The 18,203-nt window shown below is 40.2% G+C and overlaps 1 protein-coding gene across 3 annotated transcripts in view; it reads right to left on the bottom strand.

The window, feature by feature from the left end:
• Positions 1-18,203, bottom strand: part of SLC39A8 (solute carrier family 39 (zinc transporter), member 8) — an 83,503-nt gene that overhangs the window by 47,543 nt on the left and 17,757 nt on the right. For 2 of the 3 annotated variants that reach the window (XM_010848286.1, XM_010848284.1), the window contains exon 3: positions 4,602-4,764. In XM_010848286.1, the coding sequence (XP_010846588.1) occupies positions 4,602-4,764 (163 nt within the window). Of the gene's footprint in view, positions 1-4,601; positions 4,765-9,744; positions 10,105-18,203 lie in introns of those variants that run through there. The other variant, XM_010848287.1, reaches the window with a different exon arrangement.

Raw genomic sequence — 18,203 nt, 5'->3', positions numbered from 1 at the left:
AATTTCTCACTCCCCACAGTCAATTCCAAACACAATTAGCAACCAAACTCGATCAATTCTGCTTGAGATATTTCACTCATTTCTCCATCCCATCACTTGTGCCTTGAGTTCAGGCTCTTGTCATCTCCCAGTCTTCATCGGCTGCCTTATGACAGCCTTCTGTCTGGTCTTCCTCTCCCTACTTGACACAGCCACCAAACTCATTATCTGAAAACAGGATTCTGATCACCTTGTGTTCCTATTGGCAACTGCCCTTCATATAAACTGCCACACAACCTTGACAGTACTGTTTATTTACCCCCTTATCAACATGGCTTTCATGGAGACACAATGTTTTCCATATACAGAATATCTTTGCACTGTGATTCTTTACCTAGAAACACCTTTCTGTCCTCATTGCCTGACAAACTCACACACGGCTCTCCACACCAATGATAAGACCTCCTCTCCTCCATGAAGCCTTTCTGGCTCCTCTGGGAGGAGATCTCTTCCTCATCAAGTTCCCCACAGCTCTTGAAGATATCTGGGGCATTTGCCATTTCTTGCGTGCCACTATCATTTTATCACTTATATATTTGTCTGCTTCCTAGGTGGCACTAGTGGTAAAGAACCCACCTGCCAATGCCGGAGACACAGGATCAATCCCTGGGTCAGGAAGATCCCCTGCAGGAGGGCATGGCAACCCATTCCAGTATCCTTGCCTGGAGAATCCCATGGACAGAGGAGTGTGGAGGGCTACAGCCCATGGGGTCACAACGAGTCGGACATGACTGAAGCGACTTAGCACACATGTATGCATATTTGTCTACCAATTATAAGATTTTCAAGGACAGGGGCTATGTTTTATTCATCCTCAGAGCCCAGAATGTTGCCCAGCAAATAGCACACATACCTTGATGAATTAATGAATGCCATATTTTCAAGGCACAGCCTAGAACTCTGTCAAAAAAATACCAGTTCATTTGCTAGTCCAATGTTTCTAACCTTCCTTACTATCACTGTGCACATTTATTGGAACCACCTGGGGAATGGTGGGAGTGTGTACCATTACACTCCAGGCTCACAGCATAGCTTTCCCTTCATGTTGTTAGGGCATTACTCAAGGGGAAAAAAGATCCATTCATCCACTCAACTTGAGCACCAAAGAACGAATTAATATCAAAATATTCCTTGAACCTCTCCATCTACACACGGGACTCCCTTTAATGATCTGTTTCAGAGAAAATCCTTTCTCTCTGCTTCTCAGTGAGCTCTGAAGGATTATTAACACATTTTCAAGGAATATTAGTAACAACAGCTAACATGTACTGAATGCCCATGATGTGATAAGACTATTCTAAGAACATCATCTTTTCAAACTCATTTAATTCTTTTATTTCACAGAGTTTTTAAAAGGATAAATTAAACCATTTAACCCATTCCCTAATGTCTTAAATAAATGTAGTTGTTGTTTTTTTTAATTTAGTAAGTAGACATGATATAAATTTTAGTTCATCTGGCTCACTGTTATACAACAAAACAGGAGTCAGGAGCCCTGGGCTCTCATCCCACTTTAGGTATTGTACCTGAAGGAAGCCATTTAACCCCACTGGAGCACAGACTTATGTCATCAGTTGTATTACAGAGTTGGACAATGTGATTTTCAGGGATACTATTAAGGGTAAGATACTATTATTCTTATCTGTTATTTGAATTGAAAGGCATTCTGTAACTAAAAAAAAAAAATGAGGCAACTTTAGACCATTAACTTACTGCTAAAATATAATTAATCTCCTAGAAAATGTGATTTACCATCAGTTTATTGCACTCACCAATATGAGTTTGTAAAGCACATGAAAGGCAACTGCAAAATCACAAAATATGAAGTCTCAGATTATGTGAAACTCTTATCTGCTCACTGAAATATCAGAGTAAATGTACTCATAAAATCCTGGTATCATGACTCTTTCAGTTCAGTTCAGTTCAGTCACTCAGTCGTGTCCAACTCTCTGAGAACCCATGGACTGCAGCACATCAGGCCTCCCTGTCCATCACCAACTCCCGGAGTTCACTCAAACTCATGTCCATAGAGTCAGTGATGCCATCCAACCATCTCACCCTCTGCCGTCCCCTTCTCCTCCCACCTTCAATCTTTCCCAGCATCAGGGTCTTTACAAATGAGTCATGACTCTTTGGCTTGCTTTTATTTTGGTTTTTCATTCCCTTGAATGAGCTCAAAATTGTCTCTGTATTAAGTAAACTGTTATATAAAGAATCCAGGGCATTTCATTATTTAAAAAATCATTTCTGTGTTAGAAAAGAATAGTCTTACATGGGGGCCAAGGAATGGAGTCAACCTCTGAGCACGTGTGTAAGAAGAGCGAAGGCACATTCTTCCTATTTTCTGCCAGGCACTGTTCTAGGTACTTGCATATGTTAACTCATTTACTATTTCCAACAATTCTACAAGGAAAGTACTATTACTATCTCCATTTTACAAATGAAGCACAGAGACAGGCTGTGTAATCTTGAGCAAATGATTTTGAACTGTGTCTCAGTTTCTTAGGCTGTAGAATGGGAATAACTGTTCCTTCATCATTTAGTTGTCCAAAGATGAATTGAGTTAACATATAAAAGAATTTGGAAAAGTGGCTGTTACAGTAAGCACTACATAAAAGTTGGCTATGATCATTATTTTTGCCTTCATTGTTATCCCTGTTACTCATATATACACAAAGGAATCCAAAAGTTGGTAAAAAAAAAAAAGGCACTTGCTTTGTTGAGGCTTCCCTTTTCTTCTCCATTTTTACTCTATGTTCTCTATCTCTTTATGTTCTCTATCTATATCCGCATTAGATGTGCTCACTCAGACCAGTGGCTCCAAAGACCACTAGAATGACAAATCTCCAGCCTCAACCTAGTCTCTGGATGTGTGTATCCACTGTCTACTGGACATTGCCCCTTGTGGGTTTACATCAACAGCTTACACCAATCACATCAAAAATACACTCACCACTCGCTTCCTCCACAACAAAGTGCTCCTCCCCAGTCTTGTCCACCCCAGGATACAGGTGCAACCATTTATACAGTTTCTCTGGCTCAAATTTCATTCATCTTTCCCTCTCACACATCCAGTGCAGAGGGCAAACCACCTTAGCACCATCTCCAAAGTCCACCCTGAGTGCCCACATGCTTTGACGATCAGTCATCCGACCCTGTGACCTCATGGATTGGGATGTTTTCCTGGTGAGAATACTGGAGTGGGCTGACACTTCCTCCTCCAGGGGAGCTTGACAACCTAGGGATCGAACCCACGTCTCCTGGGTCCCTGCGTTGCAGGCCAGTTCTTTACTGCCGAGCCATCGAGTCACTGGGGAAGCCTCACAGAAATCCATCCTGAATCTGACCGTATCTCCTCACTTCTCCTCTCCCACCTTAGACCAAGCCCTCATCAGGCTAAGCCCCCTACCCCTGATCCATTTCCCTGCTTCTACTCTTGCCCCATAACAACTTACTCTTCAAACTGCAAGTAGAATAATCTTTTACAAATCCAAATAAAATCATATCACCCTCTTGTTTAGAACCCTACAGTGTCTTCATACCACATTCAGAACAAAATTCAGTTTACCCCGCCCTACAGGCCCTCCCTATCTGGCCCCTGGCTACCATCTCCTTCTACTCTGCTTCCTGCTCACTGTGCCCAGACATGCATGCTTTCTCACTGATGCATAAGCACATGCCAAGATCATCCCCAAGCTTATGCTGGTATTCCCTGGACCAAGAATTCTGTCCCCCAGAGAAGATCTAGCCATGGCCCTCTCCCTCCCCTCAGTAATCCTTAATAAACAGAAAATAAAGGAACAAAACAAAAGAGAATTAAAATACTCATGTGGGGCAGGTAACAATCGGAGAATACCATGAAATTGTAAAGTTAGCAAACAGCGCCTCAACAGATGGTTTATCTCACTCATGAAAGAATTCTTCCACACATTTAATTAAGTATGTGAACTATATATTAAGAATATACTCACTTATATTTTAAATTTTCTTTACAATTGTTTTTTAATGCAATAATCTATGGCAACACTACTATAGGCACTTAAAATAGTCAGTGGCATTTTCTTTCATTTTTGAAAATCAAAGCAGTAATAACTCAGTACCTTAAGATTTAATTTAGAATCATACTAGCTCCCTTTTCCCTTTACTGACAGTGACAGATAAATTGACAGGTTTTAAAATAATATGATAAGCACAAGGTAATGGAAAAGGATCAGTTATGACCCAAATAGTGAATGCAAAAAGTGTAATGTGCCATCCAATGTACACAGCATAAAACATATATTGTTTAAAACTAGACCAAAATTTATAAAATTTTCAATTGGTACCAAGTAAAACTTTGACTCCATAAATAGAAGAGCATAACTTTTGAGGCATAAATGAGTTCTAGTCATACTTACTCTGAAAGATTTCCAGAATATAAGTTGGTTTTTGTTTTGTTTTGTTTTTTTAACCAAGGGATTCTGTGCAGATTGATTCAGAGCAATAAAGCAGAAGTATCTTGATTTCATTTCAGACTAGCCCCCAGATTTTTCCAACAAATGAGAAAAAAACTTCCAACATACCCTCTGAAAGACTGGGTTTTGTTTTGTGTTTGAGCCTTTCCTTGCAAGGGTGAAAGTTCAGTTGCTGTAAGACTGCTGGACAGATGACAGAGAAGTTTGAGCTGGTGATCTGTGTAACATTTGAAAAGCCATGAAGGGAAAAGATCTCTGCAGCTGATAAACACTGAAACAGAAGAAACAAAGTAAATATATATGTGTCAACACAGCAAAAGTCTGCAGCAAAGATACCATAAAGAGATACAAAGTATTTTCTCTAGACACTCAACATTACTGTTTATACACAGTTCAGTTCAGTTCAGTCCCTCAGTCACCTCCAACTCTTTGCAACCCTACGAATTGCAGCATGCCAGGCCTCCCTGTCCATCACTAACTCCCGGAGTTCACTCAGATTCACGTCCATCGAGTCAGTGATGCCATCCAGCCATCTCATCCTCTGTCGTCCCCTTCTCCTCCTGCCCCCAATCCCTCCCAGCCTCAGAGTCTTTTCCAATGAGTCAACTCTTCCCATGAGGTGGCCAAAGTACTGGAGCTTCAGCTTTAGCATCATTCCTTCCAAAGAAATCCCAGGGCTCATCTCCTTCAGAATGGACTGGTTGGATCTCCTTGCAGTCCAAGGGACTCTCAAGAGTCTTCTCCAGCACCACAGTTCAAAACAAGCCTACTGTAAAAATGTATAGACCTCTATAATTGTGAAGCAAATCACACCTCTTTAATGCTAGAAACTAGAAAAATGGCCAAAAAATTTTTTCTTGATCAACAACAGCCTATCTATAGCAGCCAAAATGTAAGTTTGGGGATTTCCAGGATTCTAAAAATATTAACAGTGAACCAATTCACACAAAGAGGTCTAAAACAACTTTATATCCTCAGTCTTCCATCTCTGTTTTTCTTTGGTTCAAATAGGTATTTCATGGAGGCTACTGAAGTGGCTCAGAATAGCATTTCTTATAGACAAACACACCTGGTTCCCTTATAATTTCATGATTAAGAAATTCATCCATCCTAGACTAAAACAATAAGAATCTTAATATGTAAAAGTTGTTTGAAAACAGGTCTTTAGAACAAATCATTGTTTGCTAAAATATCTATTATTCTCAGTGATGGTGGGTAGCTTTTCTGTATCATAGAAAGTTTTGAAAATGGTGCGAGGCTGTTTAGAAATTCATTTAACTATTAATAAGGAATAGAGCCTGCATTAGAAAAAAATTCTCTTCAGAAATAACTTTTTTAAAGTGTCAGTTTACTCAGGTATATTTTAACTGTAAACTTTCTTCTATATACTTGGATTATTAAGATGAATATAAAAGAAATTAAATGTGTTAAATTAAATTAAATTAGCAGAAATTATTACTGCTAATAAATGTTGTAAGAATTACAGAGCATTAAAAATACCCAGTCACTCAAATAAAAAAATTATATCTCTAATAAGTGCAAAGAACATTTCTTCACATACTTCAGCCAATATTTAAGCCCCACTAAGACTTCAGCTTTGCTCTCTGGACTGGATTGTGTCCTCCCCAAATATATATGTGGAAGCCCTTTGTTGTTGTTTAGTCCCTCAGTTGTGTCCGACTCTTTGCAGCCCTATGTACTGCAACCCACCAGGCTCCTCTGTCCATGGGATTTTCCAGGCAAGAGTACTGGAGTGGGGTGCCATTTCCTACTCCAGAGGATCTTCCCAACCCAAGGATCGAACCAGTCTCTCAGGGTCTCCTGCACTGCAGGTGAATTCATTACCACTGAGCCACTGGGGAAGCCCTACTGAAGTCCTAACCCTCTACAAAATGTATGAAGTTGCCAAAGGCTAAGACTTCAATTGCCTTAAAGAAAATGCACATTCAGACAACTGTTAATGTTGAAAAATGTACCTAAAGTTATTCTTTATTCAAGCCAAACTCTCCTTTGGGTTTATGACAGTGAGAACTGTGTGCCATCCCTAGAAGAGGTGACAATACACTCGATGCTCTGCTAACAGTCTTTCCTAAGGTCAAGAATAGGGGATAATGAACTAATGGAGGGAAAAAATAGCTTGATGGCCAACCGGGAGAGAGAAAGTGGGTATAGTGTACTCATTACCATGAGGACACCTAGCAGTATAATTGCAAGGCTCAAACATTACAGAGTCCAGGGAACTCCCTGGCAGTCCGGTGGTTAGGATTCCACACTTGCAATTGCCTAGGGCCTGGTTTCAATCCCTTTTTAGGGAACTAAGTTTTGGCAAGCTACAAGGCCCGGCCAAAAGCAAAAAAAAACTACAGAGTCCATGTGGCTCAATTGCCTCATTGCATGATTCCAGAAATAAATAGGTCTAGAAGTAGAAACACAAAGCTGCACTGTTTCCCTGCAAGGAAATGCCTCCAAAATAGGAGGAAAAGGGGAAGCTGTGCATAGATAATGTGCAAAGTCTTCTCAGAATTCACAATCTAAGACTTCCTAAAACTTGATGACTGCTAAACAGTTCCTTTTAGATTCTAATGTGACACATTCATGGGTCAGGAAATCCACTTACAACATCAGAGTCAGCATTTTGTAAGTAAGTAAAAAACAATATCATAGAAACTGTAGAGCATATCACATAAAACAAGAATAAGTATTGCTTAGTCAAACTTTTGCTTCGGTTACACTTTATACATACCAGACACATGGATACTGAACTGCAATATAAAGTTCATTTCTTACTATAAATGGCAGTAAAGAGTTTTAAAGTCACTATCCTTATGGATGCCAGACTGTCCATTATAAATCATTAAAGACACTAAAAAAATGCAGTCAAGAATATAAATCAATATTGTAAGATAGCTGAGAGTCTTGATGATCTGTGCTGAAAGAACAAAAAGGTAGTGAAACAACAAAACTCAAGATTTGCTTTATGATTTTAGAATGAGGATTACTAACAGTGTGACAAAACTGAATTAATGGCAGGCCTACTTCATTTAAAGTGGCTATCTATTTCAGAAAACAGTGACTGCCAGAAAAGGGGATGAAGTAGGTGTAGGGGATTAAGAGATACAAACCTCCAGTTATAAAATAAATAAGCCATAGGGTTGTAATATACAGCATAAGGAACATGGTCAATAATATTGTCATAATTTTATGTGGGGATAGATGGTTACTACTTATCACTTCATAATGCCTGCAAATTTCTAATCACCAAAACTAACATAATCTAATATAATCTAACATAATCTAACCACCTAAAACTAGCATAATATTGTATGTCAACTATATTTTCATTTTAAAAAATAAAAATAAAGGAGTTATGAGTGAAAATTAATTGATTTAGTTTAATTAAATATTAGGTTGGTGCAAAAAGTAATTGCAGTTTTTGCACTGTTGAAATTTGACATTTGATACTGGATACATTCTTAAATAAATGTGGTTATGTTACATAACATTTTAATGCATTTCTCAGTTTATGTTTTTTTTTTGCCAATGACATGGCTTGCTGTTTATTTTGTATTTATTTTAGACTATGGAAATGTTAGACAAAAAACAAATTCAAGTCATTTTGTTATTTGAGTTCAAAAATGAGTAATAAAGCAGCAGAGACAACTCGCAACATTACCAAAGCATTTGGCCCAGGAACTGCTAATGAACAGACAGTGCAGTGGTGGTTCAAGAAGTTTTGCAAACGAGATGAGAGCCTGGAAGATGAGGAGCACAGCAGCCGGCCATCAGAAGTTGACAACCACCAACTGAAAGCAATCATTAAAGCTGATCCTCTTACAACTATACAAGAAGCTGCCAAAAAACTCAATGTTGACCATTCTATAGTCGTTTGACATTTGAAGCTAACTGGAAAGGTGAAAAAGCTCGATAAGTGGATGCCTCGTGAGCTGTCTGAAAATCAAAAAAATCATCATTTTGAAGTGTCATCTTCTCATATTCTATGCAACAACAGCGAACCATTTCTTGATCAGACTCCGACATGCAATGAAAAGTGGATTGTGTCTGATAACCAGTGACAACCAGCTTATGGTTGGATGAAGAAGCACTTCCCAAAGCCAAACTTGCACCAAAAGAAGGTCATGGTCACTGTTTGGTGGTCTGCTACTCATCTGACCCACTACAGCTTTCTGAATCCTGGTGAAACCATTACATCTGAGAAGTATGCTCAGCAAATAAATGAGATGCACCAAAAACTGCAACACATGCAGCCAGCATTGATCAACAGAAAGGGCCCGATTCTTCTCCAAGACAACATCTGACCGTACATTGTACACCCAATGCTTCAAAAGTTGAACGAATTGGGCTACGAAGTTTTGCCTCATCTGCCGTATTCACCTGACCTCTGGCCAACCGACTACCACTTCTTCCAGGATCTCTACAACTTTTTGCAGAGAAGACGCTTCCACAAACAGCAGGAGGCAGAATATGTTTTCCAAGAGTTGGTCAAATCCCAGAGCATGGATTTTTATGCTACAGGAATAAACAAACTTATTCCTCGTTGGCAAAAAATGTGTTGGTTGAATGATTCTTATTTTGATTAATAAAGATTTGTTTGAGCCTAGTCATAGTGATTTAAAATTCACAGTCCAAAACCGCAATTACGTTTGCACCAACCTAATAGCTACTAGCAAGTGGAATGCAAACAGCTGTATACTGCACCTTATTCGGTTTTAAATAACACTAATTTTTATTGTGCTTTGAAATAACAAAGTTGAACCTGACACAAAGAAAGCAGTTGTCTAAGAAAGGGCAGTGCTTTCCAGAGCAGAGATAAACAGGATGAGCGCCCAGGGCCTGGACAGAACAGAGTGACAACAGAACCGGCAGAACCATTGAGGAAGTTCAAACGTCCTCTCAAACACACCCCTCCTCCTCCAAAATAAACAATGAATGAACTATAAAACTGGTGTGACCAACAGGGGCTCCTCAGAAAACAGCTCAGGGTGATTAACCTGAAGAGTATCTGCTTCCGTGTGCTTTCACGGGCTCCTTCACATTTCCGTACTGGCTGTTCTTTCCACCTATTTGCTCTTACAACACTGCTATTCTCAAGACTGCCACTCTGAGGTCTGCTGTGGCCCTTTGAGCTTTGTGCAAAAAAAGCTGCAGACTGCAACCAGCAGCCGTGCTAAGGCACAGTGGGCTGGGGACTTTTTCCTAAAGGCATTTTCTACATGTTGAGTTAAACTCTTACCTGCATTAAGACGATTTCAAAGGGGTCTTATACACACAAAGTACCAAATAAGTGGTAGAGGTCAGGGGATTTAGCTGCATCTTCTTAATGAGACCCCAAATTATATTCAAAATCATTTTAGCAGATAGTCCCATACATTTCTTCTTCTGCTTCCTCCACTCCACCTTCCACCAGTGCTGACTAGTGAGAAGTTGTTTCTCTTCCAGACATATCTTTGTAGGGATTCTGGGTTCTGGTCCAAAGAGAGGACAAGGGAAGGTTGAATGATTAGGGCAAGTTCCTCCCTCAACATTTCATACAGTGGAAATCTGCTTAGACTAAGTGCCAAGGAATTAGGCAAGACTTAAGATTACACAGCTCAGATAAATAAACAGATTCCTCCTTGACTAAACTTCAGTCAGGTTCTAAGTCCTCTGGACTTCCCTGTAGCTCAAACGGTAAGGAATCTGCCTGCGAGGCAGGAGACCAGCGTTGGGAAGTTCCTCTGGAGAAGGGAATGGCAATCTACTCCAGTATTCTTGCCTAGAGAATTCCATGGACAGAGAAGCCTGGCGGGCTACAGTCCATAGGTTGGAAAAGAGTCGGACTCCACTGAGTGACTCACACGATCCATCCAGTCTAAGTCCTCTAGGCTGCAGCTTTGCATCTGTCCTTGTATGGCTGGTGCTACCCAGTTTTAGCAAGTATGCTGCTAAATATGTTTACAGAGAATCCCCTGTCCTTACCATGTGACATTATCCAAATATCCTCAATATCTGGTGAAATTCCTCCTTCCTCACCCTGATATCTGATTAACCTGGCTTCAGCAGAAATCCTGTTGGGTCTGTTTAGTCAAAATCCCTCTCTGCCTCTGATGTTTCCTCTCAGAAGTTTCCCATCCACTGATCCCCATGCTGCTCCTTGGCTATAAATCCCCACTCATCTATGATGTATTCAGAACTGAGAAGAATACTGTTCTATACTGAGGTACTTTTCGCCTATTGCGATAGTTCTTGAATAAAATCTGTTTTTATTAACTTACTATCAGACTTTTTTTTTAACAATACCAAACTATGTATAATAACTGTACTACACATCACAGAAATTCTTTCCTTCACTCAACATTTACTGCTTCATAAATTCAGGGTATTACAGTGATGGGAAAAGCTGAAGGTGGAGGGATGCTGGAGGGTGACAAGACAAAAATGGTACAAAGAAAAATAAGTCATCATACTTTCCATCAGGAAATTTAAATAATTTCAGCAGCAATAAATCAGATACACCAGTACCTCTAAAACCAGAGAGAAAATGATTAATGATAAAGAACTATTAGAGTTCACACAAAGCAGAAATAATATGCAGAGGAAATAGTCAAAAACAACTCTGAGGTCAGAACTCCAAGAAAGTAGAAATAGAATGTTGTGACTTGTGGGATTAGAGAACCTAGGAAAAGAAAAGACTCAGAAGGGTGGTGCCAAGTTTCATTTTAGACATTTAAAGTTGCAATGCCTGTTTGTGGGACACCAGATGGAAATGATGAATGAGTTTTCTCTGGGAAAGGTAGAAGCCAGAGATCAAGATGTGACTGTCTTCTGTAAAGAGGTAACAGCTAAATGGGACTAGAGGAGATCATCACAGAGAGAGTACAGAAAGGAGAGAAAAACTTTGAGAATACATATATGATTTGTGCAAAAGCAGGAAAGGAAGTCCGTGAATAAGACAGAGCAGTTCAGTTCAGTTCAGTCAGTCGTGTCCAACTCTTTGCAACCCCACGGACTGCAGCACACCAGGCCTCCCTGTCCATCGCCAACTCCCGGAGTTTACTCAAACTCATGTCCACTGAGTAGGTGATGCCATCCAACCATCTCATCCTCTGTAGTCCCATTCTCCTCCTGCCCCCAATCCCTCCCAGCATCAGGGTCTTTTCAAATGAGTCAGTTCTTCACATTAGGTGGCCAAAGTATTGGAGTTTCAGCTTCAGCATCAGTCCTTCTAATGATTATTCAGGACTGATTTCTTTACGATGGACTGGTTGGATCTCCTTGCAGTCCAAGGGACTCTCAAGAGTCTTCTCCAACACCACAGTTCAAAAGCATCACTTCTTCGGTGCTCAGCCTTCTTTATAGTCCAATTCTCACATCCATACATGACTACTGGAAAAACCATAGCTTTGACTAGCTAGACCTTTGTTGGCAAAGTAATGTCTCTGCTTTTTAATATGCTGTCTAGGTTGGTCATAACTTTTCTTCCAAGGAGCAAGCGTCTTTTAATTTCATGGCTGCAGTCACCATTTACAGTGATTTTGGAGCCCAAAAAAGTAAAGCCTGTTACTGTTTTTCCACTGTTTCCACAGTGGAAACAGTGGAAGTGGAAGACAGAGCAAGAGAAGCCCAAAACACAAGAAATAATTAAGGCCAGTGAATTGCTTTTGCCTGTCTGAGATCCCTTCTCCATTATCCAGGAACAGCTCACCTGCCTGGGATGGGAGCCTCCCTCCACGTGATGTAGCTGTCACTGACCAGGGAACATAGGACCCAGACTTGTCCACTCTCTGGTGGAGCCACTGCAGAAATTTCCTTCCACTAGGATTGCTATGGTGGCAAAGTGGCCAAAGGGACCCACAGACTGCTATGGGTCCCTTTGGCCACTTTCCCATCACATGAATGAAGGTGAACTAATAAGCAGAGAAAGGCAGGTATCCAATACAAGCACTAGTCTCCTGGATACATCTGCTCCTAAAGCTGGTTCTGCCCCCCCTTGACTCCTTCGTTACCTAAGTCAATGAATTTCTTTTTTGACTTAAGCTAATTTCACTTAAGTTTCTTTTACTTACAAATGAAAGACTCCTAATTGATACTCAAAGTAATCATTTAAAAGACACTTTGGGGACTTCCCTGGTGGTCCAGCTGTTAAGACTCTGAACTTCCACTGCAGCGGGCACGGGTTTGATCCCTGGTTGGGGAACTAAGATCCCATGTACTTAAGGATGTGGCCAAAAAAAGATAAAAATCAATGCAAAAAAAAAAAAAAAAATCCATGATGAACAAAAAAAATCAAAAACAAAAGATACTTTTAAAGCTAGCAAAGGAAAGCTCCTGGTACATCAGAACCTGACTGAAAGCAAAAAAAAAAAAAAAAAGCTTCTCCATCCTTCTTCCTTTTCCCAACACATGGGTTCTCTTATCTACTTGGCTGTTTAGTCAAATGGCATCCACTAAATAATACAAAGCAATAGGACCATCTGATCCTGCATACCTTAAGCCTAGGCTTTCACACTACACCAAAAATGAAACATCATCCCATTCAGGAGTCACCCCAGAGGTGGTTTCAGATTCTGTTTTGCACAGACTGTGATTCTGTGGAAGCTGAGCAGCTCACATTCTGAACAAGGACCCTGCTATAGGAGCAACTGAGCTCTCAAATCAAGGAAAGTAAGGGCCTCCTAACACATTTAGACTCAGTGATGATCAAAACTAGAATGCAACATCAAGTTTAGTCCGTTTTTCCAGGCTGTCAAGTAACTGGGCCACACAAACTTTAAATTTCATTACAAAGTCCCAAAGGGAGCCAGAGGTAGAACTGGAGTTAGAATTCAAGTCTGAAAGAGCCCTATCCACCTTCTTTTCTCTTAGCATCCTGCCCTGTTCTGTGACAGCTGTTGTTTTTCATAAGAACTACATCTAGTCTTCTGGAATTTGCCACGTATACAGCTGAGAGGAAAGTCGTGTAATCTATCTCCCCGTTCCCCAGATGAATGACAGGTCTCTTGTTCTCTGAAGAGATGCCACAGGTAAGAGGCTGAATAAGAATCCATGCAAACTCTGAATCTATTCTGCTCTCATAAAAGCCACTTCCACTTCTCCCTCACTTTCATTTATTCATTAATCAGTCACAGGTTGATCAAACTCCTCCAGGCCAAGCATTCTGGTAGGTGCTGAGAATAAGACATGGTTCCATCTTCAATAAGCTCACCATTCAGTAAACAAAACATAGATATGGATAACGATGGGCTTCCCTGGTGGCTCAGACAGTAAAGAATATGCCTGCAGTGTAGGAGAGCTGTTTTCGATCCCTAGGTTGGGAAGATCCCTTGGAGAAGGGAATGGCAACCCACTCCAGTATTCTTGCCTGGAGAATTCCATGGACAGAGGAGCCTGACAGGCTACAGTCCATGGGATCGCAGAGTCAGAGACGACTGTGTGACTAACACTTTCACTTTCACAGATAACTATAACAATTAACTGCTCTAAATTGATATAATAATAAAGACACATGGAAAGTTTTGTGAGGGAAGAGGTCAGGGAAGGCTTGTTGGAGGAGGAGATACATGTGCTGTATCTGAAATGTTAGTTCAATGCTTCTGATGGCTGGAAGATAAGACTGGGTCAAAAACACTCACCTAAAGCAGAACTCAGCAATGTAAGTAACTATGTGATTACTTGACAAATGAATTTTATAAAGAATAGTTATTATAGGAATTCTGGCCAGTACATAAAAACTATATGGGAGACTAAAAAACTATCCCAGGAGACTAGTGCTCGTATATGCTTAAGATAAATGTATAATCTATTTTAATCTCCACATCAACTATCATACTAGAGTAGATTTTAAGAGAAATCTGGGATACAGAAATCATGTCTTAGAAAGGTAAATTGTCCAAGATTAAACAACTTAAAATTCAAACCAACATTTTCCTGTGTCTCCTATGTTTAGGTGGGCTGAACACTGAGAAGAAGAACACAATGAAAGAAAGAACTATTTAGACCCATCAAGGAATGTATTTATACACTTATAAATAGTGTATAAATGTGACTTATAGTGACTTGAATCATCAAGCTAAATTGCTCTTAGACCATATTTAGCATCCTTATCCAAAGAGAAACCTCAAAAATAAACATCAGCCAAATTCAAACATCAGTCAAGTTTTCTTACCATGATGAGAATTAAGAGGGCAATGGGAGCAGGTCATGACTTTTGCCCTTGCAATAAGCCTTCCTTATTGTCCATCAGCCTCCAAGAGGCTCATCACCCCAAACACCCAGTGTGGCTGGGCAGGTGCAACAGCCACAGTGAAGAGGCAGACAGCCCTGACCGGGCACAACACCCTCCACCACATGCCAACGGCTGCTGATGCGACCATGACACACCCCTGCAACACGATCACCAAACCTAGAATATCCAGAAGTGGATGTTCTTTGCTTTGCTTCCCAATCACTGCTTTAAACCCAGTATTCTTACAGTTCAAGCAGAGAAGTCAGCTTATTGATTCACCCACCTAAGCTACCACTGTATGAACATAAGATGGCCAGACCAGGAACACTGGTCTCAGATTGTTAGGAATGTATCAGGAAGAAGAAAAGATGAAGACCTAAAATAAATATTTAATGGGAAAGAAACCTCTGGAATCCTTGAGCACATATCTTAATATTGTATTAACTATTGCTATTACTAACAATATTAATACCGTGTGACTGACACACAGCTGCTGCTGCTGCTGCTGCTGCTAAGTTGCTTCAGTCATGTCCGACTCTGTGCGACCCCATAGATGGCAGCCCAACAGGCTCCGCCATCCCTGGGATTCTCCAGGCAAGAACACCGGAGTGGGTTGCCATTTCCTTCTCCAATGCATGAAAGTGAAAGGTGAAAGTGAAGTCGCTCAGTCATGTCCGACTCTTAGCAACCCCATGGACTTCAGCCTACCAGGCTCCACCGTCCATAGGATTTTCCAAGCCTGAGTACTGGAGTGGGGTGCCATTGCCTTCTCCACACAGCAAGGATCAGCAAATACTTGTTGAATAAATGTAGTAAATGAATGAATTAACCCCTCAACTGTCTTCACAGAAGTTTTTAAAACCAATTGCCAAACTGGTTTTTCATAGTAGTTACTTAAACAAAATTATAAAAAAAGGAAAAGAAATATAGAAGATGAAGTACACACAAGAATGTTTCGAATATTATGGCAACGGGCCAAAGATCCCAAGAGGACAATTTAAATATTTAAAGTTTAAAAAGGTGATTTGAGTTTAATAATTGGGAGGCCATTTCTGACCTTGAAAACAGTGAACTGTTCAATTAACTTCCCACTTCAAGGGTGACCGCACAAGAGCCGGGAACTGGTGATTCAAATGCTCCATGCTGGTAGTGGAAGCCTTAAAGTGGGAGCAACTGCAGGCATCACTTCCAGGTTTGTTTATGACGCAACAATGGATCTGCCCATCCTCAGTTACAAGGAACTCCATACCACTTCCAAGACGCCTTGATATTGCACAACGTGTGTATGTGTTCAGTCACCCTCTACCAATCTTCTCTTGAACTTTTCCCCCCTCTTCATTTCCTCTTTAGAGTTGAGTCATGAGTTGTCTAAAGTTTGAGAAGAGAACATTCTAGAAGGATGATCTTCTAAGGTGTAAGAAGTGGCTAATCAAGTGATCCCAACTCTGTTTCCCCAAGATTTGTTCTTCTATTTTCCCCGTAGGTTTTCTTACTGAAGCCTTGATGGTACTGGAGCACTCCCCTCCCATGATGTACACACATGTACATACACACACATGTGTGTGCATGTTCAGCAGCACTCTCAAAGTTCTTCCTTAAGACAAAAAGACCCTTTCCTGGATATATTATTTAAAGGAGAAAGAGATAGTAAAGAATCTGCCTTCAATGCAGGATACCCTGGGGAAGGTTCAATGCAGGTTCAATCCCTGGGGAAGATCCCTTGGAGAAGGAAATGGCAATCCATTCCAGTACTCTTGCCTGGGGAACCCCATGGACAGAGCAGCCTGGTGGGTTATAGTCCATGGGGTAGCAAAAGTCGGACATGATTGAGTGACTAACACTTTCACTTTTCACTTTAAGGGGAAAAAACAGATTACTACAAAACAATGTGTGTAAAATGATACCACTGCAAAAAAATAATAATAATAGTAATACCACTGCTATAAACCAAGTTAAATAAAATCCAGAGATACATACCTCAAAATGTTAACATTTTTTATCTCTGGGTGCTGAAATTATGGGCGATTTTTTTTGTTTTTTCCTTTCTGCTTCTCTATGTTTGCCAATATTTTAGACAACATGCACGTATTCCAGTTTCAATGAGGAAAATAAAGTCAAATCATTGGGGTTTTTTAATCTTTTTCCAGGTTCCTCCAAATACAGTTAAGACATGCTGATTTTTTTTTCTTTTAATTTTTACTAAAGAAAAAGAAGTTTTAAAAGCTTTGATACACTCTTTAAAAGAGGTTTACAATATTTTATGACTTGACCACGGCTACCAACAAGTTTCTCAGCCATGCCCCACTCTCCATGCAGTTTCTCAAGGTTCTCTCACCTAAAAGCCCAGTGTAGTGTCAGAGCACAAATAACCTGGATTCTTGACTTCCTGATCCTGACCTGCCTCCAGGGGTAAGGAGGTAGTTCCCTAGGCCTCCTCCTGTTTGTCGTTAGGAACAAAAGGTCTTTTCAGTTCAGTTCAGTTCAGTCGCTCAGTCGTGTCCAACTCTTTGAGACCCCATGGACTACCGCATGCCAGGCCTCCCTGTCCATCACCAACTCCCAGACTTTATTCAAACTCATGTCCACTGAGTCAGTGATGCCATCCAACCATCTCATCCTCTGTTGTCCCCTTCTCCTCCCGCCTTCAATCTTTCCCCGCATCAAGGTCTTTTCCAGTGAGTCAGTTCTTTGCATGAGGTGGCCAAAGTATTGGAGTTTCAGCTTCACCATCAGTCCTTCCAATGAATATTCAGGACTGATTTCCTTTAGGACGGACTGGTTTGATCTTCTTGTAGCCCAAGGGACTCTCAAAGAGTCTTCTCCAACACCACAGTTCAAAAGCATCAATTCTGCACTCAACTCTCACATCCATACATGACTACTGGAAATACCATAGCTTTGACTAGATGGAGCTTTGTTGGCAAAGTAATGTCTCTGCTTTTTAATATGCTATCTAGGTTGGTCATAACTTTTCTTCCAAAGAGCAAGCGTCTTTTAATTTCATGGTTGCAGTCACCATCTCCAGTGATTTTGGAGCCCCCAAAAGTAGTCTGGCACTGTTTCCACTGTTTCCCCATCTATTTGCCAGATGCCATGATCTTAGTTTTCTGAATGTTGAGCTTTAAGCCAACATGTTCACTCTCTTTGACTTTCATCAAGAGGCTCTTTAGTTCTCCTTCACTTTCTGCCATAAGGGTGGTATCATCTGCATATATGAGATTATTGATATTTCTCCCATCAATCTTGATATATTAAATAAATATTTAATATATTGATATATTAAATAAATATTTAATATATTGATATATTAAATAAATATTTAATATATTGATATATTAAATAAATATTTATTATATTAATCTTGATATATTAAATATTTAATTTTTCTTAACATTAATTTCTATGATGGCAAATATCAATAGCTATAAACCACACATACTTTAGTATATTGGTGTCTTCATGAATTTTTAAGATCATAAAGGATCCTG

This window comes from Bison bison, unplaced genomic scaffold (genome assembly GCF_000754665.1).
Source record: "Bison bison bison isolate TAMUID 2011002044 unplaced genomic scaffold, Bison_UMD1.0 scf7180017864263, whole genome shotgun sequence".
Taxonomy (NCBI): domain Eukaryota; kingdom Metazoa; phylum Chordata; class Mammalia; order Artiodactyla; family Bovidae; genus Bison; species Bison bison.
The sequence above is the reverse complement of the archived record's forward strand: the minus strand, read 5'-3'. Positions and strand labels throughout refer to the sequence as shown.